Raw genomic sequence first — 24,277 nt, 5'->3', positions numbered from 1 at the left:
GATGCCACATTTGCCTCACTTTAAGTTCAAGCTTAACCCTCTAAGGTCCATAGTGGAGTCGCCATTTTTTGGACTCCATATTTCGCATGATGCATTCCTATTCAATGGTGAAACTCACTTTTTTATTTATTTGGTGAAAAACATGATTTTTAGAAAAAAAACTTGAAGTCGCCACTTATTTTTGTTTTATTTTTAAGAGAAAACAAAATAAGAAAGAAAACCCTAAGTGTGACTCATTTGGAAAAACTGGTCTGTGAAAAATCGAGTCGGGTTCGGGGGTTAGGTTACTTATTGGGAAAGTACAGTAGTGAGCCGTAGCACCCTTCTAAACCCGTATACATATGGTCTTTACTAAAAAAATTAAGGAAATTGTGACAATTAATTAATTAATTATGGATACCAAGAAAAATAATCAAGTAAATGAATATGTACAAGTCATAGTGAAAATCAATATAAACAAAAATAATGATGAAATCTAATTACAAAATACCCAAAATAAATAATATGAGAATTATGCAAAATGATTTATTGAACTAAATAAAAAAAAAGATATAAAAAAAAAGTTTTTAAGAAATTTCAAAGGATTTTATTAAAAATGATTTTGAATTAATGATTTTAATTTATTTATTTACAAAAAATAATCAATTTATTTTTTTAATTTCATTTGTATTCAATTTTCAAAAAAAAGTTAGTTACACTTATTATATCAAAAGAATTTATTACAAAATTTCAATTTGGGCACAAAAATTATTTTTACTTGCTTTTACTAGAAATGATTTTTTACAACTTTATTTACAAAAGTATTTTGATTAATTTTCATTTAAAAAAAGTGATTTGTACACATTATTTAAAAAGACATAACTTTATTTGCAAAATAAATTTTAATTAAAAAGAAAAAAAATTAAATCCTCTATTTCTAAAAAAATACTTTTAATGCCATTTTAATTAATGAAAAAGAATTTATTTTAAAAAAACATTTTTTAGACAATTTTATTAAAAAATAATTTTTGGGACAACTTTATTTACAAAATTTTTTTTGACAATTTTTAATTAAACAAAGAAATTTTTGGACAATCATTATTAAAAACAATTTTTCAAATTCTATTAAAAACAATTTTTTTTTTTGTTTTGGATTTTTCTAAAATCATTTTTATGAATTTTTATTAATAAAAAATTTTTCTTTTATTAAAAATAATATTTTAAAATTATTATTTTATTAAAACATATTTATTGAATTATTCCTCTTATTTAAACAAATTTTCAAATTTGTTCGATATTCAATTCTGTATACACTTAATAAATATATACAAACGAATATTTATAAGAACTAATTAAAATAATATCAAATAAAAGTGTGAAATAAAACATATATACCCAAATAAGCTTACAACAAACTCAATGTCTTCCTACAACTTTTTTATTCTCACTTTCTTCCATGAAATTTAGTACTCTACATGTCATTAATTCGTACTCAGTGAAGAAAATTGTAAAATAGACTCATGCAAAAAACAAAAATAACATAAATCTAAAAATCTAAAAATGTATAAAATTCACAATAGATATTCAAGCCCAAATTCAAATTTCAAATTAGTCCAACAAAATTTCACCAATTAAAAATGGATTCAAATTAACAAATATAACCCAACAAAAATATCTCACATGTCATAGACCCTAATCTAAAGTTTCCAAATTAATAGCCAAAATATAAACTCAATTAATCAAACCCAAACATGATAAATTAAAATAAATCCTATCAGACCTAAATTTAATATCTCATAATCCAAGCCCAATTTAATATGCAAATCCACATCCAAAATATACTACAATATTATATCATATCCAAATTAAATAATTAAAATGAACACAACCATATAAATTGTCAACTAGTTTAGCCCAAATTAACAAATTCTAAATTAATTCACCAACAATAAATTAGCCCAAATTTCATATTAATTTACCAACAACAAATTAACTCAAATTTCATACTAATTAATAAAGTCCAAACATAAGACCTACAAACAAACGTAAATGCACAAGCCCAATTTCAACAACAATTACTATTAAATAATAATAATAATGAGAAAATAAGAGAAAATTGGGGATGGAAGGGCGCCAACCATCATTTTTTGTTTTTTTTCTCTCTTTCCCGTCCCATCTGGCCGCCTAAAACAGCTCACTTCTAGTCCCATCTTCCCGCTCAAAACAACTCACATCTAGGGTCGTCTGAAAAAGGAATAAAAATAATCCTTCTATATCTTAGGGGGTCTACAATGTTGTTTTTAGATAATATTTTTTGATTGTTTTAAGCTATTTTCATTTGTTTTCTAAGGGTTATTTCAAAAAATAATTATATAAACATGTATAATAATTAAAAATAAAGCATTATATACAAAATTTAATTTTAAAACATATTTAAAAATATTTAAAATAGGTTAAAAATGTTTCAAATTCCCAAACAGACTTTTATTCTATGAAATATCAAGGAATACTTTTTCAAAAATTGTTATAAAAAACTGTTTTTCAAGACTATTTTTTAAAACGGTTATCAAATAGGGTCTTAGAGTTTGTTTGGGTAAAATTTCAATTATTTTATTTTATTTTATTTTTTTAAAATAAAAACTTTTATATAAAAGAAAAAATTCTTATACAAAAAGTATAAACTTACCTAATGTTTTTAAAACTCACTTTAAAAAATTATAAAATTTAAGATAGTAAAAAACTTTCAATATCTTAGAGCTTGTTTGGTAACTGTTTTTTATAATAGTTTTTTATTCTCCTAAAAAAAAAGGAAGAATATGTTTGACAAAAAAAACTGTTTAAAGAGAATATCATTTAATTGCTTTATATGATATTCACTTGTTTTTTCAGGGTTGTTTTAAAAAATAATTTTATTAACATGTAGAATAATTAAAAACAAGACACTAAATATAAAATTTATTTTTAAAATATATTTAAAAATATTAAAGACATATTAAAAATATTTTAAGTTTTTAAATAAACTTTTTATTATGCAAAACATCGGAGAACAAATTTCAAAAATTATTATTTGAAATTAGTTTTCAAAATTGTTTTAAAAAATGATAAAGACCCTTAAGTTTTGTAATCAAATTTTAAACATCATTACATTTCTTAATGTAAGATTCTAAAACTTCTTATATTTTATATAAAAATTATTACCATTTTTTGTTTTTAAAAATATGAAATATAAAGCGTGTCCAAACCAAACCTAGTCAAATGTATTTGAGTTTAGAAAATGCTTAAAATGAAAGCAAAATCAATTTTGTTTTGACTGACACTTTTCTTGTATACAAAACACGGATTCATGTTTAATGAAAATGTTGTAGTGTTGTAGTTATCCATTTCAAATCAAGACTTCAACTTGGTTTTACCTCTTATTAAGTTGAAAGAAAAATTGTTATTCTAAATTACAAGTTAACACAATCTCTAACAAATCTTAGAAATTTTAATTCAATTTTTTTTTTAAAATGATGGCAATGAATTAATCTCATTTTATACTTCCGATTTATACTTTAATGAGAATATAGACATACGAGACATAACTATAAAAAGATGAAATTAAAGTACAAAACAATGAGACTGAGTTGAAAAACCGTGTACTACATATAAAGTGAAGTAGTGAAACTTAGGTGAGATCGAGATATACAAACGACACCTTCATTGATGGTTGAATCTATTAATTTTGATAATCAAAAGTTAATAAAAGAAGACCGTCAATCAAAGTAGTGGTTAAAAAACAAAAATCTATGGTATCAACTTAGTTTATGTCAATCACATTATTTTTAAAAACACTTTTGGATTTGAAAAAAAAATCATGTGTTAGGTAAAATTTTAAAAACACTTCTAAAAATTTGAAAAACCACTTATAGTATTTTTTTTTGAAAAAACATTTGATAAATGATTGTCCTAAAAATATTTGTAGAAAAAACACTTTGATTAAAAATATTGCTAAGAGTCTATTTATTAAGATTATAAGAAATAGTTTTAATTTTGTTAGTACTTAAAATTTTTATTTTTTAAAATCACTAACTGACATATCTAAAACTTTTGATTGATATTTAATGAAAATACAAAAATGAAGTTAAAGTACAGAACAATGAGATAGAGCTTAAAAACGATGTAATGGCGTATAAAGTAAGGAAACTTAGGTGGGGCCGTGATGTACAAATGGCACCCTATGATTGGTGTTGAATATGTTAAATTTTTTCTTTTTAATCAAAGGTTAAATAAGATAAGACCCATCGAATAAAGTAGTGGGAGAGGAAAGATCACCGTAATAACTGGAGGCATTGGAACCGCAGCAGAACCGACTCTTTTCCTTCGGAGCTAATCTTTTGCTTTTTGCCTCAAACTCACAAGTCACAATCGATTATTACTTTTTTTTGGCACCCCCTGCGCTTTCCCTCATTTTCCTGCATTTTCTGGCTCCCAATGGCTACTGAACCTTCCGCCGATTCCTACGTAGGCAGCTTCATCACTTTGATATCCAAGTGCGAGATTCGCTACGAGGGCGTCCTCTATTTCCTCAACGCCCAAGACTCCACCATCGGCTTGAAAAACGGTGCGCCGTCTTGTTTCTCCTCTGTAGTTTTGTGGCATTTGATTTTCATTCTTTTTCCTCGTTTTTGTTTTGTGATGATCTGTTTGGTTCTCGAGAAACCGGAGGAAAAGGGCAGAGTAAAGAATTGTACCTTTATTTCTATTTTTTTTTTTGCGGGTATTAACCAAATGAATTTTGTATAATTATGCAAACTCGTTTTATTAGGTTTAACATGTTACTGTTTGATGTTGTAACGAACTTTGAGAAAATTTTGTTTTGCTAGGTCGGTACACTGATTTGTGTACGTTGTTTCGCTTTTAATTGTGTATATGTATAGGGGGAATCGTCTAGGTATAGGAGAAAATTTGAGTTGTATAATGAAGACGAGGATCTTTGAGGATAGGAGCTTTTGGTGTTTTTGGTCTGAAATAGAATGGATAGAAAGGATTTTTTTGGGTACGATTAAGGTTTAATGGAGCTTTCTGAGCGGTTTTACATGTTTGTTGGAGAAAAAGAATGGAGATATTTGACTTTAGCAAAAAGAAGAGAAGCAGATAATTGACTTAGGGTTTCCGAAACAGTCACACTCTCAGTGATTATTTAAATTTCTTCATTATTGGGTATAACTAAAGTTTGATGAATTTAGGGCACTAAACAATTTCCATAGACAGTTCCCTAGGATCCAAAGAAGTTGTGAGAGGCCCGGGAGTCTAGCATTAGTGACACATCAAATAAAGCTCTCCTAGAATAGAAGATTAAGGACAAATCTCTGGTCTCTTAGGGTATGTTTGCTTCCCACAAAATTTGAGAGAAAATATGAGGAAAAAAATAAAGAGGAAAAGTAGAAGAAAATAAAAAGTGGAGGGAAAAAAAAAGATTTAAAGTTAATAAATTAATTATATATGTTACTTCAAACTCATTTCACGTATTTTAACTCTTGAATATAAAGATTAAATATATAATTTAAAAATGCATATGTTTCTGACTAGTTTGAACTTCCCTTGTTCTTTCTGTGCAAAGCCAATTCTTTGGTTAATTTATAGATCAAGCTTTGGTAAATGGTTTGGCTTTGTTTAGATTGATGCTTACATTTTAGTCAATTTTATTTAGTTTGTTTCCACAATTTGGTCCTCTTTTATGGTTTAAATAAGCTTAGTAGAAATTTTGTAGAATGATGGAATCTTGTTGGGCCTTTGGTTCCACCAACTGAAGCTAGTTAAATCATTGCTCTTGCTGTCCTAATTGTTGTTTTTGTCCTTTTGATAACCATTGGGGTAAGGAAAGATTCTGTAAAATAGTGAATAAGGTGGATTCAAGGTTGTATATCTCTGTCATCATATGAGTGCCTCTAGGAGTGGTTAAAGGTGGAGAAATTTGAAAGAGCAGTGGAGTGGGAGATTTCCGAGATGTTATTTAACTAGATTAGAGAAAGTTTAGGTGGTTCTTAAAACTACCTCTAATTTGTGTACAAATGATGGAATTCTAGAGTCAATGGATTGTCCTTTCGTGTGAATTCCAAGGCATGCTAATCTAGAAGTTGTTAATAGTTTCCCATTATTTGCATTATCTAGTGTATATAACGACAAATACCAGTTACTAGATCAGTTTTAGCTGAGTTACTGTATCCTAAAAGTTGTAGGTGTGAAAGAACAGACACCTAGATACATACTTGTACGTGACATGCTCACCCAAATGGATCATCAATGTCTTTAGATTGGCATCATTGTGGGTCATCTGTAATCTCTATTTATTTTCCATGGATACTATGCAGTTTCAGGTTAGCAAAAGCTTCATTGATTATTAACATGTTTGTTATTTTTATCTTTATTTTTTTTAGGCTTATGTTTGTTATTTTTATACATCTTACATCATTGGAAATACAATTTAATTTCTAGGATAATGGGAATCCATGATAACTTTAGTTGCTTATTGTAACAACATTTAAGAATATGATTAGTCTTAGATACCTTTTTCACCCTTGAGGCTTGGCTCATGGATAAAGGGATGGGGAGGTTCCAGGTTCAAGTCCCAATGGGGACAAAATTTACCTATCAAAAAAAAAAAAAGAAAGATACTCCTCTCTCTTTTGATGTTGGAAAATGTTACTCTTTGACTACTCATTTATTTGCATAAAAGGAAGACACATTTTTCTAAAACGCATGTAAACACAAAGGCTCACACACATATCCCTGCACCGAAGTAATAAAGAGAATGGTTTTGAAATATGGTTTTAATATTTCACCTTGTCACCTGTATGTCTAATGTTTGAGCTCCATATTGTAGAAATAACTTCACACTTATTTCCTTCAAGATATCTGTTTTTTCTTCTTTTACTTGGTAAGTAGTGTTATAGGAATAGCTTACACATATGGGCTTTTTTTGGTTAGTTCTTAGTACATGCTTGGAAAATTTAGTTTCAATCTGGGATTCCTGAATTTCTTGATTAGGATCTCTGTTTTTCCTTTCTTTTCCTTCCTTTATTTACTAAGAACAATATATTACAATCCTACTCTGTCTTCATTAGTTATGGATGTGTAAAATATCATCTTGCAGCTTTAATAAACAAATGTACTTGCCCTATATTTTGCACATACCTTTTGGTATATTATGCTGCTATAACAGTAAAATAACTTGCTGGTGTTTGCTCTTGATTGATTCAAGTCTTTTCCTTCAGATGCTACAGAATTGATCATGTTTGTTACTTCTAGTTTATGAATGAGTTAGAATGTCTAGGTACTTTTCAGAAAGATTCCTGATGTTCTGTTTCACTTTATCGGGATTGATTTTTCGCATGTTCTGCCTTTTGTATGGTATTGCAGTAAGGTCTTATGGGACAGAGGGACGAAAGAAAGATGGCACACAAATTCCTCCAAGTGATAAAGTGTATGAATTCATTCTTTTCCGGGGAAGTGACATTAAGGTGAATAGGAATGCACTTCTTGGTTTGTCTTACCTATTTCTCCATTTCTATTGTTACTTGTTGGACAAATATCGAATCTGTTTATTGTAAGTAAAAGAAGCTACAGGTGATTCTTCCAATATCTTGCTTACGATTGCTGACTTGTGGGTTGCTTATATCTTGTTTTTGTTATTTAAGTTCTTTATTTTTTCAACACCATTCTCTTAGGGGACTAGATTGACCACCAACTTTATTAGAAATGATTTGTCAGGTTATCAAAATGAGATACATTTCTTGTGACAACAACTCTCAGCTGTAATTAGTGTACATTGATTTGTTAATTACAATTTTTTTTTTCCCTCAGAAAATTGGATTCTACTGGACCTGTTAGTGCAATAATATTTAATCAACTTTGAGTGTAACTTTTAGTTTGAAAAAAAAAGGTGTTTATCAACCTGCTTACAATTGGGTCTTCATTGATGCCCTGCCCCCTTCTATATATATTTGGCCTGGGTTCAAAGTTGAGCCTATGGAACCTGCTAGTCCAATTATGTTTATTACTTTCAGTGCCACTTCAAATTTGAATATATATAGCAGATTGGCAGGTTAACCTGGACACTGCCTGACCAGAATGCACCCAGATGTCTGATTGCCATCTCTCCTTATATCACCTTTGCTGGCATTGACTACCATATTCTGTTGAAGGCACAGTTCCACCATTGTACCGAACCAAATCTAAGTCATAATTTTGTTCGTGATATAAAAACCAGATATCCATTTCTATCCTATTTGAAGGGATATCATGTTCTGGATATATGCTATCCTAGTTAGTCCTTGTATCCAGTGTACCAAGCTTGACCTTATTGTTTTTGGCTTTTGAGTGAAACATGGTCAGTTGCTTACAGGGATGAAATTTTTTCAAAATATCGGTTCTCGGCCTCTGTGGAAATGAAATAATGGAAGGAATTCATCTGGCCGATAATCAGCCATTATTTGTGAATTTATGTGATTTTTCTGATATTTTAGTGATTTTCCCTATTTTGCAAACTATTGTGGTGATTTTATCACCATATATATGGTTTTGCATGTATACCATATATACTTTATTTGTGTCCTAAACCTTGATAAATTTACATTCATGCAAAAAATGAAATATTAAAAATAAAGCTTTAGTAAATCAATAAATAAATTTTAATTATCTTATTTTAAAATTCCATTAAATTGATTGTTGAAAATGTAAAATCAACGTGATAATTTTCTTCATGTGTGTTTTCAACTACTGCATATTATTTTACAATGGCACAATTTTTTTTTTTGTACAAATATTGTTTTTTTTTTAATAACTTTTTTTTTTTCTGGATTTTCCTCCAATATTTTCTGAAATTTCTGTAAAATCCAATCACAAATAATTTGTCAATTTTTGATATATTCACCCTTGTTTGCATACAAGACTTCCAACAGCTAAGGTTATGTTAGAAAAACAGAACTGCCTTAGCGTTAACTCCAATTGGGGTTAAATTGGAATAGCAGTTGAAGGGGTATGGAAGGTAGATATCATAAAATGTTGACAAAAGCTAACATAATTAATGTCTATTAAATCTAGTCAGGTGGTAACTGTTTTCATTGTGCAGCAGAGTATATGTAATCACCACACAACCACCTCATACTAGTCATTTTTTCTTTTAATGATAAAAAAAAAATTAAAAAACATTTTATCTTGAGCCATGCACATGCCACTTGTTAACAAAGAAGGTAGGGTGGATGATTGGAATTGAAAAATGATTAGTTGGTCAATTGACAGTCAGTGTTGTTTGATACATCATTTACTCATGGTTGATGTTGAATTTAATTTTTTTGAAGTTCTTAGCTGCAATTCATTGGGTTGGTTGTGGCATGTCATAAACAAGGTTTTTGGGTGCTTTAGATTAATGCCTTATGACTCACCTTGTGATGATGAGGCTCAAGTAAAATGCCCCGAATGTCTTGAGGTGTCTTAGGGTGAGTCATTTGAGACCTAGGGTTCGCAGGGCTAGACTTATGGTTCATGGGCAAGATTCAAGTAAGAGAGACTTCTCAAGGTGAGCTTCAAGTAAGAGCTATTTCTTGCCTTGAGGCTTGCTTTTGGTTTAAGATAAAATGTCTCATACATGGATTGAAACAAGGTACTTTTTTTGATAAGTAAAGCAAGATATATTAATGAAGAGACAGAAAGTTACAAGTATACAGGGTGTATACAAAGCAACAAGCCCCTCACAAAGCCAAAAAAACAAGGCTCACCACCCCTTAGTTGGACGCCAACCATTCCAGAAACCCTATAAGGGACATACGCTCCTCACCAATATACAATCTAGCCCAGCTCCACAAACTACAAACAAAAGAATTCTTAAGCTTTTGGATATCTAACACTCCCCCCATAAAAGCTAGCCTATTTCTTTCTTTCCAAACCGTCCAAAAAATACACAACGGAATGGATTTCCATATCTTTTTCCTTTTCTTTCCCACAAAAGGGCCCCTCCAGCTAGTTAAGACCTCCTTTACAGTTTCTGGAAAGACCCACTGCACACCTAATAACCCAAGAACAATATCCCACAGAACTCTGATTACTATACAATGAATAAGAATATGATTTACAGTTTCTTCTTCACGACCACATAGAAAACAACAATTAGGAAGTTGCCATCCTCTTTTCTGAAGTCTATCAAGAGTGAGCACCCTCCCCCATGTAGCCTCCCAAGCATAGAATGCAACCTTGGTTGGTACAGAATCCACCCAAATGCATCTAGAAGGAAAAACAATATCATTGGGTCTGACCACCAATCTATAGGCTTCTTTGACCCTAAATTTGCCATTCCTTCCTCCCTTCCAACAGACTGAATCTTCCTCCATAGAGGGCTTGTAATCCCTCAGAACATGCAACAAGTTCCCTATCATATCCATCTCCAAATCATTAAAGTCCCTCAAAAATCTTAGATTCCATCCCCCTTGACCAAAATTCTGATCCCACATCTCCTCCACAGTCGCATTCCTATGAGAAGTCATAGCATATAGGTGGGGGAAGTTTTGGGACAGCCTTGTACCCTTACACCAAACATCAGTCCAAAAATTGATTTTACTTCCCTTCCCAACTATGAACCCCATGTTATCCCAGCACCAATCAGTTTCCTTCCATATTTCCTTCCATACCCCCACGTCGATAGCCCCATAAGCCCTCTTTGCTCTCCAACCATGACCTTCTTGCCCATATTTCGCTGTTATCACTTGCTTCCAAAGATCATCTTTGTCATAAGCAAATCTCCACATCCATTTACCAAGCAAAACTTTGTTCAGGAGCACTAGCTTCCTTAAGCCTAGTCCTCCCTTGCTCTTATCCTCACAAATCGCCTCCCACTTGATTAGATGAGCTTTCCTTTCCGCACTTCCCCCTCCCCAAAGGAAATCTCTTTGAACTTTATCTAATCTCCTAGCCACTGACTTAGGCATTCGGAACAAAGACATGTGGTAGATTGGCATGCTAGCCAAAACTCTTCTTATAAGAGTGATTCTCCCCCCTTTTGAGATATATTGACGTTTCCACCTCGCTAGTCTCCTCCTCACTTTCTCTTCCACCCCATCCCAAACTGAAGAGGCTTTATTAGGAGCCCCTAACGGCAAGCCCAAGTAATGAGAAGGAAGAGAACCCACCCTACATCCTAATTCCACTGCCATCTCCTCAATCTCCTCCACCACACCAACTGGGATAATTTCACTTTTGTCCAAGTTAATCCTTAAGCTTGAAGCTGCTTCAAACCACAAAAGAATCCAGCTCAAATGAGTTAGGTGCTCTTTGTTAGCCTCACAGAACACTATTGTATCATCAGCAAAGAAGAGATGGGAGATTTTTAGATTGTGTCTCCTATCACCCTCGATACTGCAACCTGAAAGGTAGCCCCCCGCAACCGCCCTCCTAATTAGGGCATCTAGCACTTCCATTCCCAAGACGAAGAGGTAAGGAGATAATGGATCCCCTTGACGAAGTCCTTTAGAACTCGGGAAGAAACCAGCTGGAACCCCATTAACAAGAACTGAAAACTTGGCTGAAGATATACAACTTTATATCCACCCCACCCACTTTGAGCCAAACCCATTTTGTGTAGAGTCTTCAACAAGAACTGCCAATTGATGCTGTCATACGCTTTCTCAATATCCAACTTGCAAATGAGCCCTTTCTCTTTTCTTTTCTGCCATGAGTCTATCACCTCATTCGCAATTAGAGAAGCATCAAGGATTTGTCTTCCCATCACAAATGCATTCTGAGTTGGGGCTACCACTTTGTTTAACACTCTCTTGAGTCTATTAGCTAACACTTTAGCCATCAATTTGTATAGCCCCCCCAGGAGACTAATGGGTCTAAAATCTCCCAAATCAGCTGCTCCCCCTTTCTTAGGAATCAGAACCAGGAAGGTGTTATTGAGGCTTTTGAGAAAGGAGCCTTGCTCATGAAACTCCTTAAACATCTCCAAGATCTCCTCTTTCACAAAATCCCAACAACTTTGCCAAAACGCCATCGTAAAGCCATCCGGCCCAGGGGCTTTATCCCCACTCATCTCCATTAAGGCTGAATGAATCTCATTTTCAGAGAATGGAATCTCAAGACTCTCTGCTTCTTGTTGACTAATTTGATCTAATTGGATCCCCTCAATATCCGCCTTCCACCCCAAGTCTTCTGAGAGCCTCTGATGATAAGCATTTGCAATCCCCTCCCTTACGTCTTGTTCCTCTACCAGCTAAACCCCATCAATTTTAATTCTGTCCAAAGAGTTGTTGTAACGGTGGGCATTCGCCATCCGATGAAAAAATCCCGTATTTTTATCCCCTTCCTTAAGCCATACCTCCCTTGAGAGTTGTCTCCAATGACTTTCTTCCAAAAGGACCCATTTTTTATAGCTTTCCTTTGCTTCCTTTTTTAATTCTGTCTCTTCCAAGGACAATCTTCTTTCGCTTTCCACATGGTCCCAATAATCCACTTGCTGCAGGGCTGCTCTTTTGTTGCCTTCCAGATTTCCAAAGACCTCTCTATTCCAAACTTTCAGTTTCTGTTTGAGCTCCTTCATCTTTGCTGCCAATCTATAGCTAGCAGTGCCCTTGACCTCAATTTCCCTCCACCAACTCCGGATAAGGTCTAGAAAACCCTCAACTTTTAACCACATATTTTCGAACCTGAAGGGAGATGGACCTCTCCTTAGCCCGCCTCCTTCTAGCAGAATAAAAAAGTGATCCGAAACAGGACGAGGCAGCCTTCTTTGAATCACCCCACTGAACTTATCTAGCCAGCTAGGAGACACCAAGAACCTATCCAATCTTGCCCAGGACTGGTTATTCAGGCCCCCGCTCCAAGTAAACACTCCCCCTTGCAACGGGAGATCTACCAGCCCTAAATCATCAATAGTATGAGCAAACCTCCTCATGGTCGGGGTTATTCTCCCTTGGCGGCTTCTTTCTCTTTGATAGAGGGTACTATTAAAGTCACCCCCTAGGCACCAAGGCTCGTCCTAGATTCCTCTAACAGCCCCAAGCTCTTCCCACAGGCAATCTCTTTCCTCTTTGGTGAATGGGCCATAGACTCCCGTAAACACCCAAATAGCCCCATCTTCCACATTCTTGAATCTACACGAAAGGGAGTACTGTCCCTCCTCCCAATCCACAACTTCCAACGATCTTTTATCCCAGCATATCAACAGTCCTCCTGCCGCCCCATCCGCATCCAAAGCCCTCCAATCTAAGAATCTTCCCGAGCCTAAACTTCTCACCACCCCCTCCGACATTGGCTGAATTTTTGTCTCCTGAATACACAGTAAGTCAACTTTTTGATTCCTTATAAAGGTCTTAATAATTTTCCTCTTGGACCTGTCATTTGCCCCCCTCACATTCCAACTTAACAGCTTTAGCTTCATTAATCTACTGCAAGCTGATCCCCTTTGCCCTGTGAAAGACTTTTTTGCTTACACCCTTTCTCATAATTAACAGAGCACTCCAGTCTCTTCAATTCCCTTTCAAATTTTGACTTCTCCATCAATTCTTTACTATGAATTCTCTCCTGTCTCTTTCTTATTTTGATCAAGAAGTTCAAAATTTCCTTTTCCAACCCTTCTGTCGAAAAGCCCAAAAAATGACTGAACTTGGCCAAGCTGCTTTCTTCCCATCTATCCTCTTTCTCATTTCTGGCTTCTTGAAGTTCTGTCCTCTCTGAATTCCACTCCACCCCCCTAGCCAAATTGGGGTCCTTATTGAATTCTACCAAGTCCTAGCATCCCTTGTCATCCATTCCGGGACCAACTTCATTACTTTCCTTTAGCACCCCAGAGTGATTGAAAGGCTCCCCCATCGGAGTCCGATCAAAAGAATACAAGATGAGATGAGAAGACCCATAACCCCTTTCCCTCTCTATCCTTAGACCAGAATCATACCTCATGGCTTCCTCTGCCATACTTTGTGACGAGGATTCAAAAACATGCTTGTGTTTGTTGTAATTTAAGGTTTTTTATAGGCATTTTTTTTCTCAATATGAAATACAATAGGATAGGTTAAAGGATATCTTGCATCTTTATTTTTATGTTTTTTTATAGGCAGATGATAAAATATATTAAAAACACCTAAGAGGAGGTGCAACATAGTATACACAAAGTATACAATACACGTCCAGTGTAGGCTAGAAGGACAATTAAAACAACTCCTCTCCTTACTTTAAGCTTATTTAATCTAGTGATCCTCTATGTACACCCCAACCTAATTCACAAAAATATATGTAAAATCCGATTTGATTGCATGGTCAAGTTGCTCAATGTATTAAAAGACCTCATGTTCCTTTCCTTCTAGAGTTCAAAATAAGCACAAAGGGAGTAGCCCTCCAAGCCTTTTTTTGTTTGTTCCCCACAAAAGAGTCATGCTAACTCAAAAGGTTCCATCTAATTGAAGAGTCCATAATCCAAACCACACCAAAGAGAAAAAATTAGTTGGCACAACATACTTGCTTTGGAACATTGTAGAAGCAAGTGATTTGTTGTTTCCTCCTCACCTTTGCACAGATTGCACCTATTTGGCAAAGCCAACCCCTTCCTTTTATTTTTTTTTGATAAATGAGCACAAAATATATTAAAGGGCGAAAAGCCACAAAGCATACAAGTAGTATACATAGCAGCCTAAAAACAAAAAACACATGAACAATCAACCTCACTAGCCCTTAAGGAGCCGCTAGCCACTCCAAAAAGCCTAAAAGCGAAGATGACTCCTCTCCCATATAACCCAACTCCACAAATTATATATAATTTTTTTTTTTTGAGTTTTTGTATAGCTAAAGAGCCCTCCCTAAAAGCTAATCTATTTCTTTCCTTTCATACCGTCCAAAAAATACACAATGGGATGGAGTTCCAAATCTTTTTCCTCTTTTTCCCCACAAAAGGGCCCCTCCAACTAAATAACACCTCTTTGACTGTCTTTGGGAACACCCACTGAGCCCCAAACAAGGCAAGGACGATCTCCTAGAGGACCCTGACCACTATACAGTGTAAAAGAATATGATTTACATTTTCTTCTTCATAGCCACACAAAAAGCAATGACTAGGGAGGTGCCACCCCCGTTTTTGGAGCCTATCCAAAGTGAGGATCTTCTCCCACGTGTCCCTTCCTTTTGAGCTGGTCAAGAGTTAGAATTCTATACTAAAACGCTTCCTAAGCAAAGAAACTAAGCTTCATTGGTGCCCATGTGCTCCACATTACACTTGCCAAGAAAGGCTTTCTATCTACGTTAGAGAAGGATAAATAATGGGATCTAACTGAGAAATTGCTACTCCTGGCCTCATTTTATTGCAATTGTCTTCCACTTCCCTTTTAATGGACAATAATTGTAATTTCCCCCTAAAAAAAATAAAAAAGTCTCCTCTTAATCAAGCTCTTAATCATTAAACCCCCTTAAAACATGGGGGCTCCAACCAACCCCTTCCCTAACCTGCTCCTATGCCTCTGCTACCCCTTCATTTTTGTTAGAAGCAAAAGAGAATTAAGTTTAGGAAGGCTGCTTCCAAGGTTAAATCCTCGCACCATAAGTCTCTCCAGAATTTTAACCCTTCTCCTATTCCCAATTGAAAAGCAAGACCTACCTTTTATACCCTCCCATTCATTTTTGATGGCTTTCCACACCCCAACTTCATATCCCTCTCTCACCCCTTAGAACACCACCCTCCTTCCTCCTATATAAACTTCCCTATTATGATTTGTTTCCGTAAGGATTCCATTTCAGTAGCAAACCTCCAATTTCACTTACCAATCGAAACCTTGTTTAAGACTTAGAGATTGCAAATTTCCAGATCCCTTTCCTTCCCTAAGTGGACTATGGTCAATTATTATGTTGCAACTTGCAAGAGGTTTTATTGTCAATCATGAATACTTTCAATTATTGCATAATGGTTCTCACCATGAAAATTCATGTGGAGGTTTCAAGAAATGTAATAACAAGTATGTTTAGAGAGAAATATCTATCAAAAAAAAAAAAAGTATGTTTAGAGAGAAATGAATAAAAATATCATAAATAAATAACATTGTTGTGACAGTAAGATAATTGCAAAACCATAATTATGCGTTGTGACTTTTTTTGTTGTAGTAACATGCAAAGATTTTTTTACCTTTTCTTTGAACATCCAAATCTTTATTAAACTATATTAAAAGCTTTAAAGGCCAATTTGAAAATATAGAACAAAGAAGTGTTTGGCAAAGTTGAGGTTAAAAAGAGTTTGGCTTTGCACCAAGTGGCTTTTTGGGATGAGAAGGAGAAGTTGAGAGCCTTAACGGTGGAGGAGGTGAAGGCTAGAAAGGAGGCAAGGGAGGATTTCAAAAAAAGGGTCTTTTTGGAGGAAATTTCCTAGAGACAAAAATTTAAGAGAAGTGTGGTTGAAGGAGGGTGATAGAAACACTAGTTTCTTCCATTATATGGCTAGTGCTCATAGAAGGAGGAATTGCTTGGCCAAAATAAAAATAAATGGTACATGGTTTTCAAAGGAGAATGGAATTTAGGAGGGGGTGGTTTGGGCTTTTTAGAACCTGCTGACTGAACTTGGGGATTGATGACCCAGAGGAGGACATACGATTAATCAAATAACAAGCGGTAAGAATAGCGTCCCCCCAAAAATGAAAAGGAACATTACTATGGAGGAGGATAGTACGAGCTGTCTCAACAAGATGTTGATTCTTGCGTTCAGCTACCCCATTTTGTTGAGTATGAGCACAAGAAGACTGATGAAGAATCCCATGATGAGACATAAATAAAGTAAATGGGGCTGAAAAATATTTCCTGACATTATCACTGCGTAACACACGAATAGAAATATTGAACTGAGTCTGGATTTCAACATAAAATTTTTGGAAAATAGAGAATAACTCAGCTCGATTTTTCATTAAAAATAACCAAGTACATCGAGAATAGTCATCAATGAAAGTGACAAAATACTGAAATCCTAAAGTAGACGCAGTCCGACAAGGACCCCAAACATCAGTGTGGACAAGCTCAAAAGGAGACTTTGCCCGATTATTCAAACGCTTTGGGAACGAGACACGAGTATGTTTCCCAAGCTGACATGACTCACACGAAAGCGATGACAAAGTGGAAAAATGAGGGACCATCTTTTGGAACTTGGAGAGACTAGGGTGGCCCAAACGACTGTGAATGAGGAGAGGAGCATCAGTGGAAATGCAAACTGCAGGAGATGAATCCGAGGTGAGGTGATAGAGGCCTTGAGAGTCACGTCCTATGCCAATCGTCTTCCCCGTACTCCGATCTTGCAAGGTCACAAATTTATTAGAAAAGGTAATAGAGCAATTAAGAGTACGAGTAATTTTGCTGATGGAAATAGGATTAAAAGGACATTCAGGAGTATAAAGGACAGAAGTGAGAGGTAGAGAAGGCAGAGGAAGGGCCAAACCAATACCTTTAGCTACAGTTTGAGAACCATTAGCTAAGGTAACAGTAGGTAAAGCAGAGGTAGTAGTAATAGAGGAGAAAAGATCCTTATTACCAGATATGTGATCAGAAGCTCCAGAATCTAGAATCCAGGGTCCAAGAGAAGATGTGTGGGTAAGGCAGGCAGAAGCATTACCAGGATGGGCAACAGAGGCAACAGAAGCCTGAGATGCCTGAGATGCGGAGGAGCTCGGAGGCTGAGGCAGCTGAGAATCAGAGGACTGGGCCACATGGGCAGTGCGAGGAGGCCGTCCATGTAACTGATAGCAATGATCGCGAGTGTGGCCAAGTTTATTGCAATAGGTGCAATGAGGACATTGGCCTCTACCTCGGTTACCACTGCGTCCTCCTCGAGAGGTAGTGTGAGAAACTAACACAGAAGAATCTGAAATGCTATCAGATGGCAAAGTCTGAGTGGACGAGATGCGAAGGAGGCGAGCAAACACGTCATCCAAGGACGGAACTGATGAACTATCAAGAATTTGATCGCGGATAGGCTCAAGATCCGAACGGAGGCCAATAAGAGTAAGGACCTTGAAGAACTTATCAAGCTGTGTTTGTTGAGCCCCAACATCAGGAGTAAGAGGCATCACAGTCAAGAACTCCTCTTTAAGAGAGGCAATCTGGCCAATATAAGTAGATAGATCCAAGTCCTGTTGGCTGATATGGACAATAGCAGAAGCCACCTTATAAAGACGCTGGATATCATTCGTGTATAATCCTTTGGCCTGAGTCCAAAATTTAAAACAAGTTTTGTAGGCCCAAAGATGAAGAAGGATCTTGGGATCAACTGATTGCCATAATACACTACATAACTGGGCATCTATCTTTCTTCACTGTACGTGCTCAACCTCAGGGATATCTGCCTCCTGTGTAACCAAGTGATCCTCATATCCTTGTCCCATAAACCAAAGTTCAACAAAGGCAGACCAAGAAAGATAATTTTCACTACCAACCAATTTCTTCGAAGTAATCATAGGAGATCCAGATATGATAGAGGAAAAAATGGAAGTTTTAGTAGCCATATCCACTTATCTGGAGAATGAAGTATATTTGGATCGAAGAGAGCCCTAATACGGCTTCAGATGTGGCTGAAGAAGGAAAAACTGAAGAACCGCTCGTGTGAGAGACCAAATAGAAAAGAAAAACAACCGTGACACCACCGAAAAGGTAGAAGAACACTTCCCAAGGCACGTGCAGGGATTGGGGTTGAGAAAAAATAGCCGGAGGACGTCGGAAAAACTGTTTAGAGGGCCGGCGGAGGCAAAAGAACCCCAAAAGAGGCACGTGCAGGGCTCGGATGGCAGAAACAGGTATGAAGGGTGGCTAGTCGGCGTCAGGCGAGGCTGGAGGAGGAAGCGCGTCGCCTGAAAGTGGCTCACGCGCCCTCACGTGCCAGCGCGTGAGATGTAGTCGTCAGCCGGAAAAACGCGCGTGGCCGGCTCGTGGATGGTTTTTTGGCTTCGGTGCTTTGGGAAAAATTGGAGATCTCTTCCAGGCGCTCCTTGTGGTGTCGGAAAAAGACGTCGCCGGAAAAGTCGCCGGCGGTGAATGTTTTCTGACGACGATTCGACCGACCGAAAAGCTTTGGGGTCTGGGGAAGGTGACCGGAATGAAACACGGTCACAGGAAGGTTTCCCGGAATTGATGACATGGGGAAACTGGAAAGAATTAGGTTTTCTCCCTTGGCTCTGATACCATGTTAAGAGAGAGAAGAAAACCTTGATTATCTATCATTCATGTAGTGTCTACTTACAATTGAGAAAATATATATATACAAGGTTAGGAGTCCTAACTACCATACATCTGACCTATATTAAAAAAAAAGAAAGATTGTACATTATAAATTCATTATATTCAACAGTCTTAATGCACTCTTCTCCGTTCTCTACATTATGAAATATTAGAATGGTGGAAGTGTGATATCTATCTTTGTCCTTTAAAACACACTTTAGCGTTGTATGCAACTAGTTTATATGTGGGAGTTTGTGTGATTCAGTAGCATCACTTTCACTTAAGTTCCTCTTTCTGTCTCTCTTTTCCACTTTCTATATCATATATGTTTTAAGTATACTTCTTAAAAAGCTTTGAATGGAGTTCCTCTCTCTCTCGGTCTCTCTCTCTCTTGCACTTTCTATATCATATATGTTTTAAGTATACTTCTTAAAAAGCTTTGAATGGACTTTTTTGATGGGCAAATAAAAATTATGGATTTAAAGTGCCTAACAAAAAGAGGGCTCCCTTGTACATATGATGTATACAAGCCATGCACTTAGAAAGCAAAAAAACAACACTATATTGCCAACCAATTCCTATTATGAACAAAGTCCAATAAAAATGAACAAGGATTTAAATCCTCTCCCAAGCAAAAAAACAAAGCCTTATGGAGTGTGTCCTTCATCATGGGGCTTGACTACTCCTCACCTTCAATGATTCTCCCATTAGGCTCTTTTGAAGGGATTCAAAAGAGACAAAGGAATCAATCTCCACATAGCCTTGTGGCTGGTTCCCATTAATTCACTGCACCAACTTAGGAGAACATCTCTGACTAAATGAGCCAGAACTCATAAAATACCAAACAAGTAGTACACCAAATACCATAATCTGTAAGTCCATTTTTAGTGGTTGGGCATGTGATCAGCGGATTCATTTTCTTCATTTCAAAGGCAACACCTATATGCTAGACTCTACCCCATCCTCATAAGATGATTAATAGTCAGAATTTCCTCCATTCCCAAACAAGAAAGCGAACCTTAGAGGATGCTTTTGAGTTCCAAATCATCTTTTCTGGGAATGCTTTCTCATTCTTTTTAAGTATGCGTGTTAACAGTTTATATGACTTGGATGTTGCAATCTTGATGCTAACTACAACTGGGCAGGTTTGGTTCACTAACCTATGCCTTATATTTATATTTATGAATCTGTGTTTCAGGATTTGCAAGTTAAGTCAACACCACCTGCTCAAAAAGAAGATCAGATTCATGATGATCCTGCTATCATTCAGGTATTGACATTTTGAAATGTAAAAGGAAACAAATTGTGATGGTTTGGGGGAACACAACTTATATTCTTTTTCTCTGTAGTCACATTGCTCTGGCGGGCTTTCAAGTTCTCTGGCATCAGCTTCAGTTGGTGGTGGAGCTTTGACAGAATCAAGTGGTTACCAGGATGCCCCTGCTTTGGTCCATAGAGCCTATCCTGGTGCATTACCTTCATATCAATCTGGCATGCCGGTGGGTCCATTGGGCCAACCGCAAACCACTCAAATTGCTGGTGTGCCATCTCACGCCATGTCAATGTATTGGCAAGGATATAATGAAACATCAATCAGTACCTCTCATGCTCCACAGCAGCCTTCTCCTCAGGCAACATCCACAACGTCATTTCCCTCAGCATTGCCGAATGAGTTGCAGGCTCCTGAAATTCAGGCATCTCCATCTGTGAGCTTGACAAATACATTGGAATGCATTGCTCCTGCACCTTCACTTATAGCATCTGATTCTGCACCCTCACTTATACCATCTAATTCTGTGCCTTCACTTATCCCGTTGAATTCTGCGCTTTCAAAATTTTCATCTTCTCTTACTCAGGAACAGTTTTCTACTTCTTCTGATACAATGTCCTTCTTGTCTGCGAAGGCAACTCTGCCATCCTACTCTGCACCTGTAAATTCGAATATAATAAACATGTCTTCATTTCCTTCATCTTATCAAGACGTTAACACCACTGAAGCTCCAATTACTGGTAAAATAGTTTCTGATCTGGTATCGGTGCCTCCTATCCATCCCCTGCATCATTCTGCATCCACAATAGGGGGTTCCACCTCTGGCCTCCTTCTGACTCCACCACCAACTTTATTAACTCCTGATCAATTAGCACAGCCCATGTCATCCATGCTTTCTTCCTCACAGAAAGTATACCCTGATCAGAGGGATAAGGTTGCTCCAACATCAACATCTCCTAATACTTTGAGCACAATGTCTACTCCAGCACTTCAAGCACCATTGTTGCCATTGCCAGCCTCTGCTCAACAGGTCAGATAACCTTATTTTTTGTTTGCTTGTTTTTGTTTTCTGCAAAAATTTTACATTTTGAGTTTACTCTACAATCTGTTTTACATCTATGTATAATGCCAATCTTGAGAATCAGTCTCCTATGAAAGTTCAGAAGCTGTTATTTCATTACATTGGTGCTTTTTAAATGTATATGAAATAGCCATCTTGCTTGGATCTTATTTCATTAGGATGCTTAATTAGCGGATAAGAAAAGGTTCTTTTCTTTGATTTTTTTGTTTCCCCTGAAAAAGTGATGTTATTTAATTAAGAGAGGATTTAGCTTGAGCAATTTAAATAATGGCAATCTTACCTATTATATTTAAGCAAAAAATATTGTTGGAAGAAGTGATGCCAAAACACTAGCCTAAAGGAAAATATAACCTTGTAAACATAAAGGAAAATATAACACATGCAAGTTTACTTGTTCGGTTTAACAATACCTTAAATCTGTTGAGCCACTTCTTTCTTTTGATACGAAACAGAAATTTTAATTATAATAAGTTAAAATATGCTGAAATATGAGAGGTCCTTAGTGAAAGAGAAAAAGGAAGAAAAATACAGCTAGATAAATTTAAAAGAAAGATAGCCAGAAGATATAACCCAAACCTCAAGGCAGTAACAATCAGATGTAGAAAATCAGGAAGCACACTTTTAGCCACAAAGTACAACAAGTATGCTCCACCTCATGAGATGAATGAAAGAGGGACCACTTTAACATGCTAAGATAGGTGATAGAAGCCACCTCCTAAGGTGTTAGTGATCATTGGAATCCTAAATTTGTCAAAAGGTTTCATGACTAGGAGTTGGAAATGATTATTTTATTTTTGGTTAGTATTCAAAATGTGGTTGTAACAAGGAGGGTGCATAAGTTAGTCTGCAAGGTTTCTAAGAACAGTTATATATCTGACAAATGCTATTACAAGGCATGAAATCTCTTCGCATTTTATTCCCACTCAATAAGGTATGATGGTTTTTTTGATTTTTGTTCCTTTGGCCTCAACAGCCTTGAGGCTATAGCCTCAAAGCTATAAGCCTCGACAGGCTATAACCTCAAGGCTAATTTGTAGAACCTAGTCTTGAGCGAGCCTCGAGGTGTAAGCCTTAATAGCCTTGTAAAACGTGGATGGGTGCTTAAGAAAATATAAATGAGCTTTAAGTAGACTTTTTGAGTGAACATTTTATAGCCTGCTGAATTCTGAAATTGGAAGTATGATGATAAGTTCTTGGATGTAATAGATTGAACAGGAGCATAAATGTTGGGATTAAGATGGGTTCTTTTTAAAAAATGCTTTGGCAACATGCAACTCTTCCAAGTCATTGTAGATGCATACAGTTATTATGATTCTCCTTGGCATGCTATCGGAAATTGATATCCATATGAGTGCAGATACAGTCATTTTCTTGGTCTGATAAATAGGATTGTCATTGCTCGACGATGTGCTTGGGTTTTGATTCATATTTCTGTGCATTTTCTAACTCATTGCTTCTGAATTATTTCATTATTCTTTACATATATTTCAATTTTATTATCAACTTTTGTTTCCTTACAATTGTAAAGTAAAATGAAGAACACATCCACAGAGTTTCAGGTTGCTTGGTGTGATTTTAATCACTGTATAAATCTGAATGAAGTTTCAAATTGTTGCTCTGGTGAATTTTTGCAGTCTCAGAAGTCTGCTGTGCAGTTCACTGAAGAATTCGATTTTATAGCGATGAATGAAAGGTTTAAAAAGGATGAAGTTTGGGGTTATCTTGGAAAGGCAAAGCAAAGGGATGAAAAGGAAGGGATGGAGGACAATGCACTTGGTCAAGGCTTGGGTGACAGAGAGGGTTATGGACAAGTACCCAAATCGGATGCTAAAGTAGGTCCCAAATGTTTCTATATTTTCTAGTGAGACAATATAACCACACAATATCACAATCATTCAGGCTGTTACATTGTGCAAAAACATGTCCTGATCTTGTGCCAGTAGTTCTACTAACTTAATATAACCCTTTGTTTTCTATGCAGCCTGCTTATAATAAGGATGAGTTCTTTGACACAATTTCTTGTAATTCTCATGCCCGCGGGACTAGGAATGGACAGAACAGGTTCTCTGCGCGAATGAAGATGGATACTGAGGTTTGTTGATTCTTTATATCATTCTTACATGCAAAAGAATGGTGGATTGATTTCTTTCTTATTTTTTTCTTCAGACTTTTGGCAATTTTCAGCAGAGACCTCATCTAGGTTATGGTGGCTACAGAGCTGGGCGTGGTGAGAACTACCGTGGCTCATATAACCGGGGAAGAGGATTTGCCTATGGTGGGAGAGGGGGTGGTTGGGACATGCCCATGTGATGCCATTTGGATTTCAAAATTTTCCGGAAGGTACATGGTTGCGAGTGTCCATCAGATATCTTCCCTCCAGTTTTGATTCCTTCTCTGTCAACTCTACTGTTAGATTTTTGAAGAATGAACCACAAATCCTCAAATTAAGTGATTTGGAATATCTTATCTTGGGGCTTTCATTTTGTGGAGTAGAAACATGGAAATAGGAAGTTATGGCAGGTTCATGTTTTTTTTTATTATATGAGCTGGCCTTTGTCATTTACTGTTTTAATCAATCGTTTTCCAGGAACAAACCATTGGGATTAATTTTAAAACCCTTTTCCCCCAAGGAGAACTTACATCTAGCAGTGTCAAGTACTCTTGTTGTGATGGATTTATAGTAGTGATATTAGATTTACCTAAATAAACATTATGGTAGCTAATATTCGTGTTTGTGATGTGCAACTCTC

General features: G+C 36.0%; 1 protein-coding gene across 1 annotated transcript; it reads left to right on the top strand.

Moving 5' to 3' along the window:
- The first annotated feature begins 4,261 nt into the window (after positions 1 to 4,261).
- LOC100244212 (protein decapping 5) lies at positions 4,262 to 24,250 on the top strand. The gene is made up of 7 exons (XM_002269508.4): positions 4,262 to 4,579; positions 7,378 to 7,478; positions 20,375 to 20,446; positions 20,526 to 21,476; positions 23,162 to 23,359; positions 23,509 to 23,619; positions 23,694 to 24,250. The coding sequence occupies exons 1-7, from the start codon at positions 4,450 to 4,452 to the stop codon at positions 23,835 to 23,837; spliced, it is 1,707 nt and encodes a 568-aa protein (XP_002269544.1). The 5' UTR covers positions 4,262 to 4,449; the 3' UTR covers positions 23,838 to 24,250.
- Positions 24,251 to 24,277: the final 27 nt, after the last annotated feature.

The sequence above is a fragment of the Vitis vinifera genome, chromosome 2 (genome assembly GCF_030704535.1).
Source record: "Vitis vinifera cultivar Pinot Noir 40024 chromosome 2, ASM3070453v1".
Lineage (NCBI taxonomy): Eukaryota > Viridiplantae > Streptophyta > Magnoliopsida > Vitales > Vitaceae > Vitis > Vitis vinifera.
This window is presented reverse-complemented; position numbering and strand designations above follow the sequence as displayed.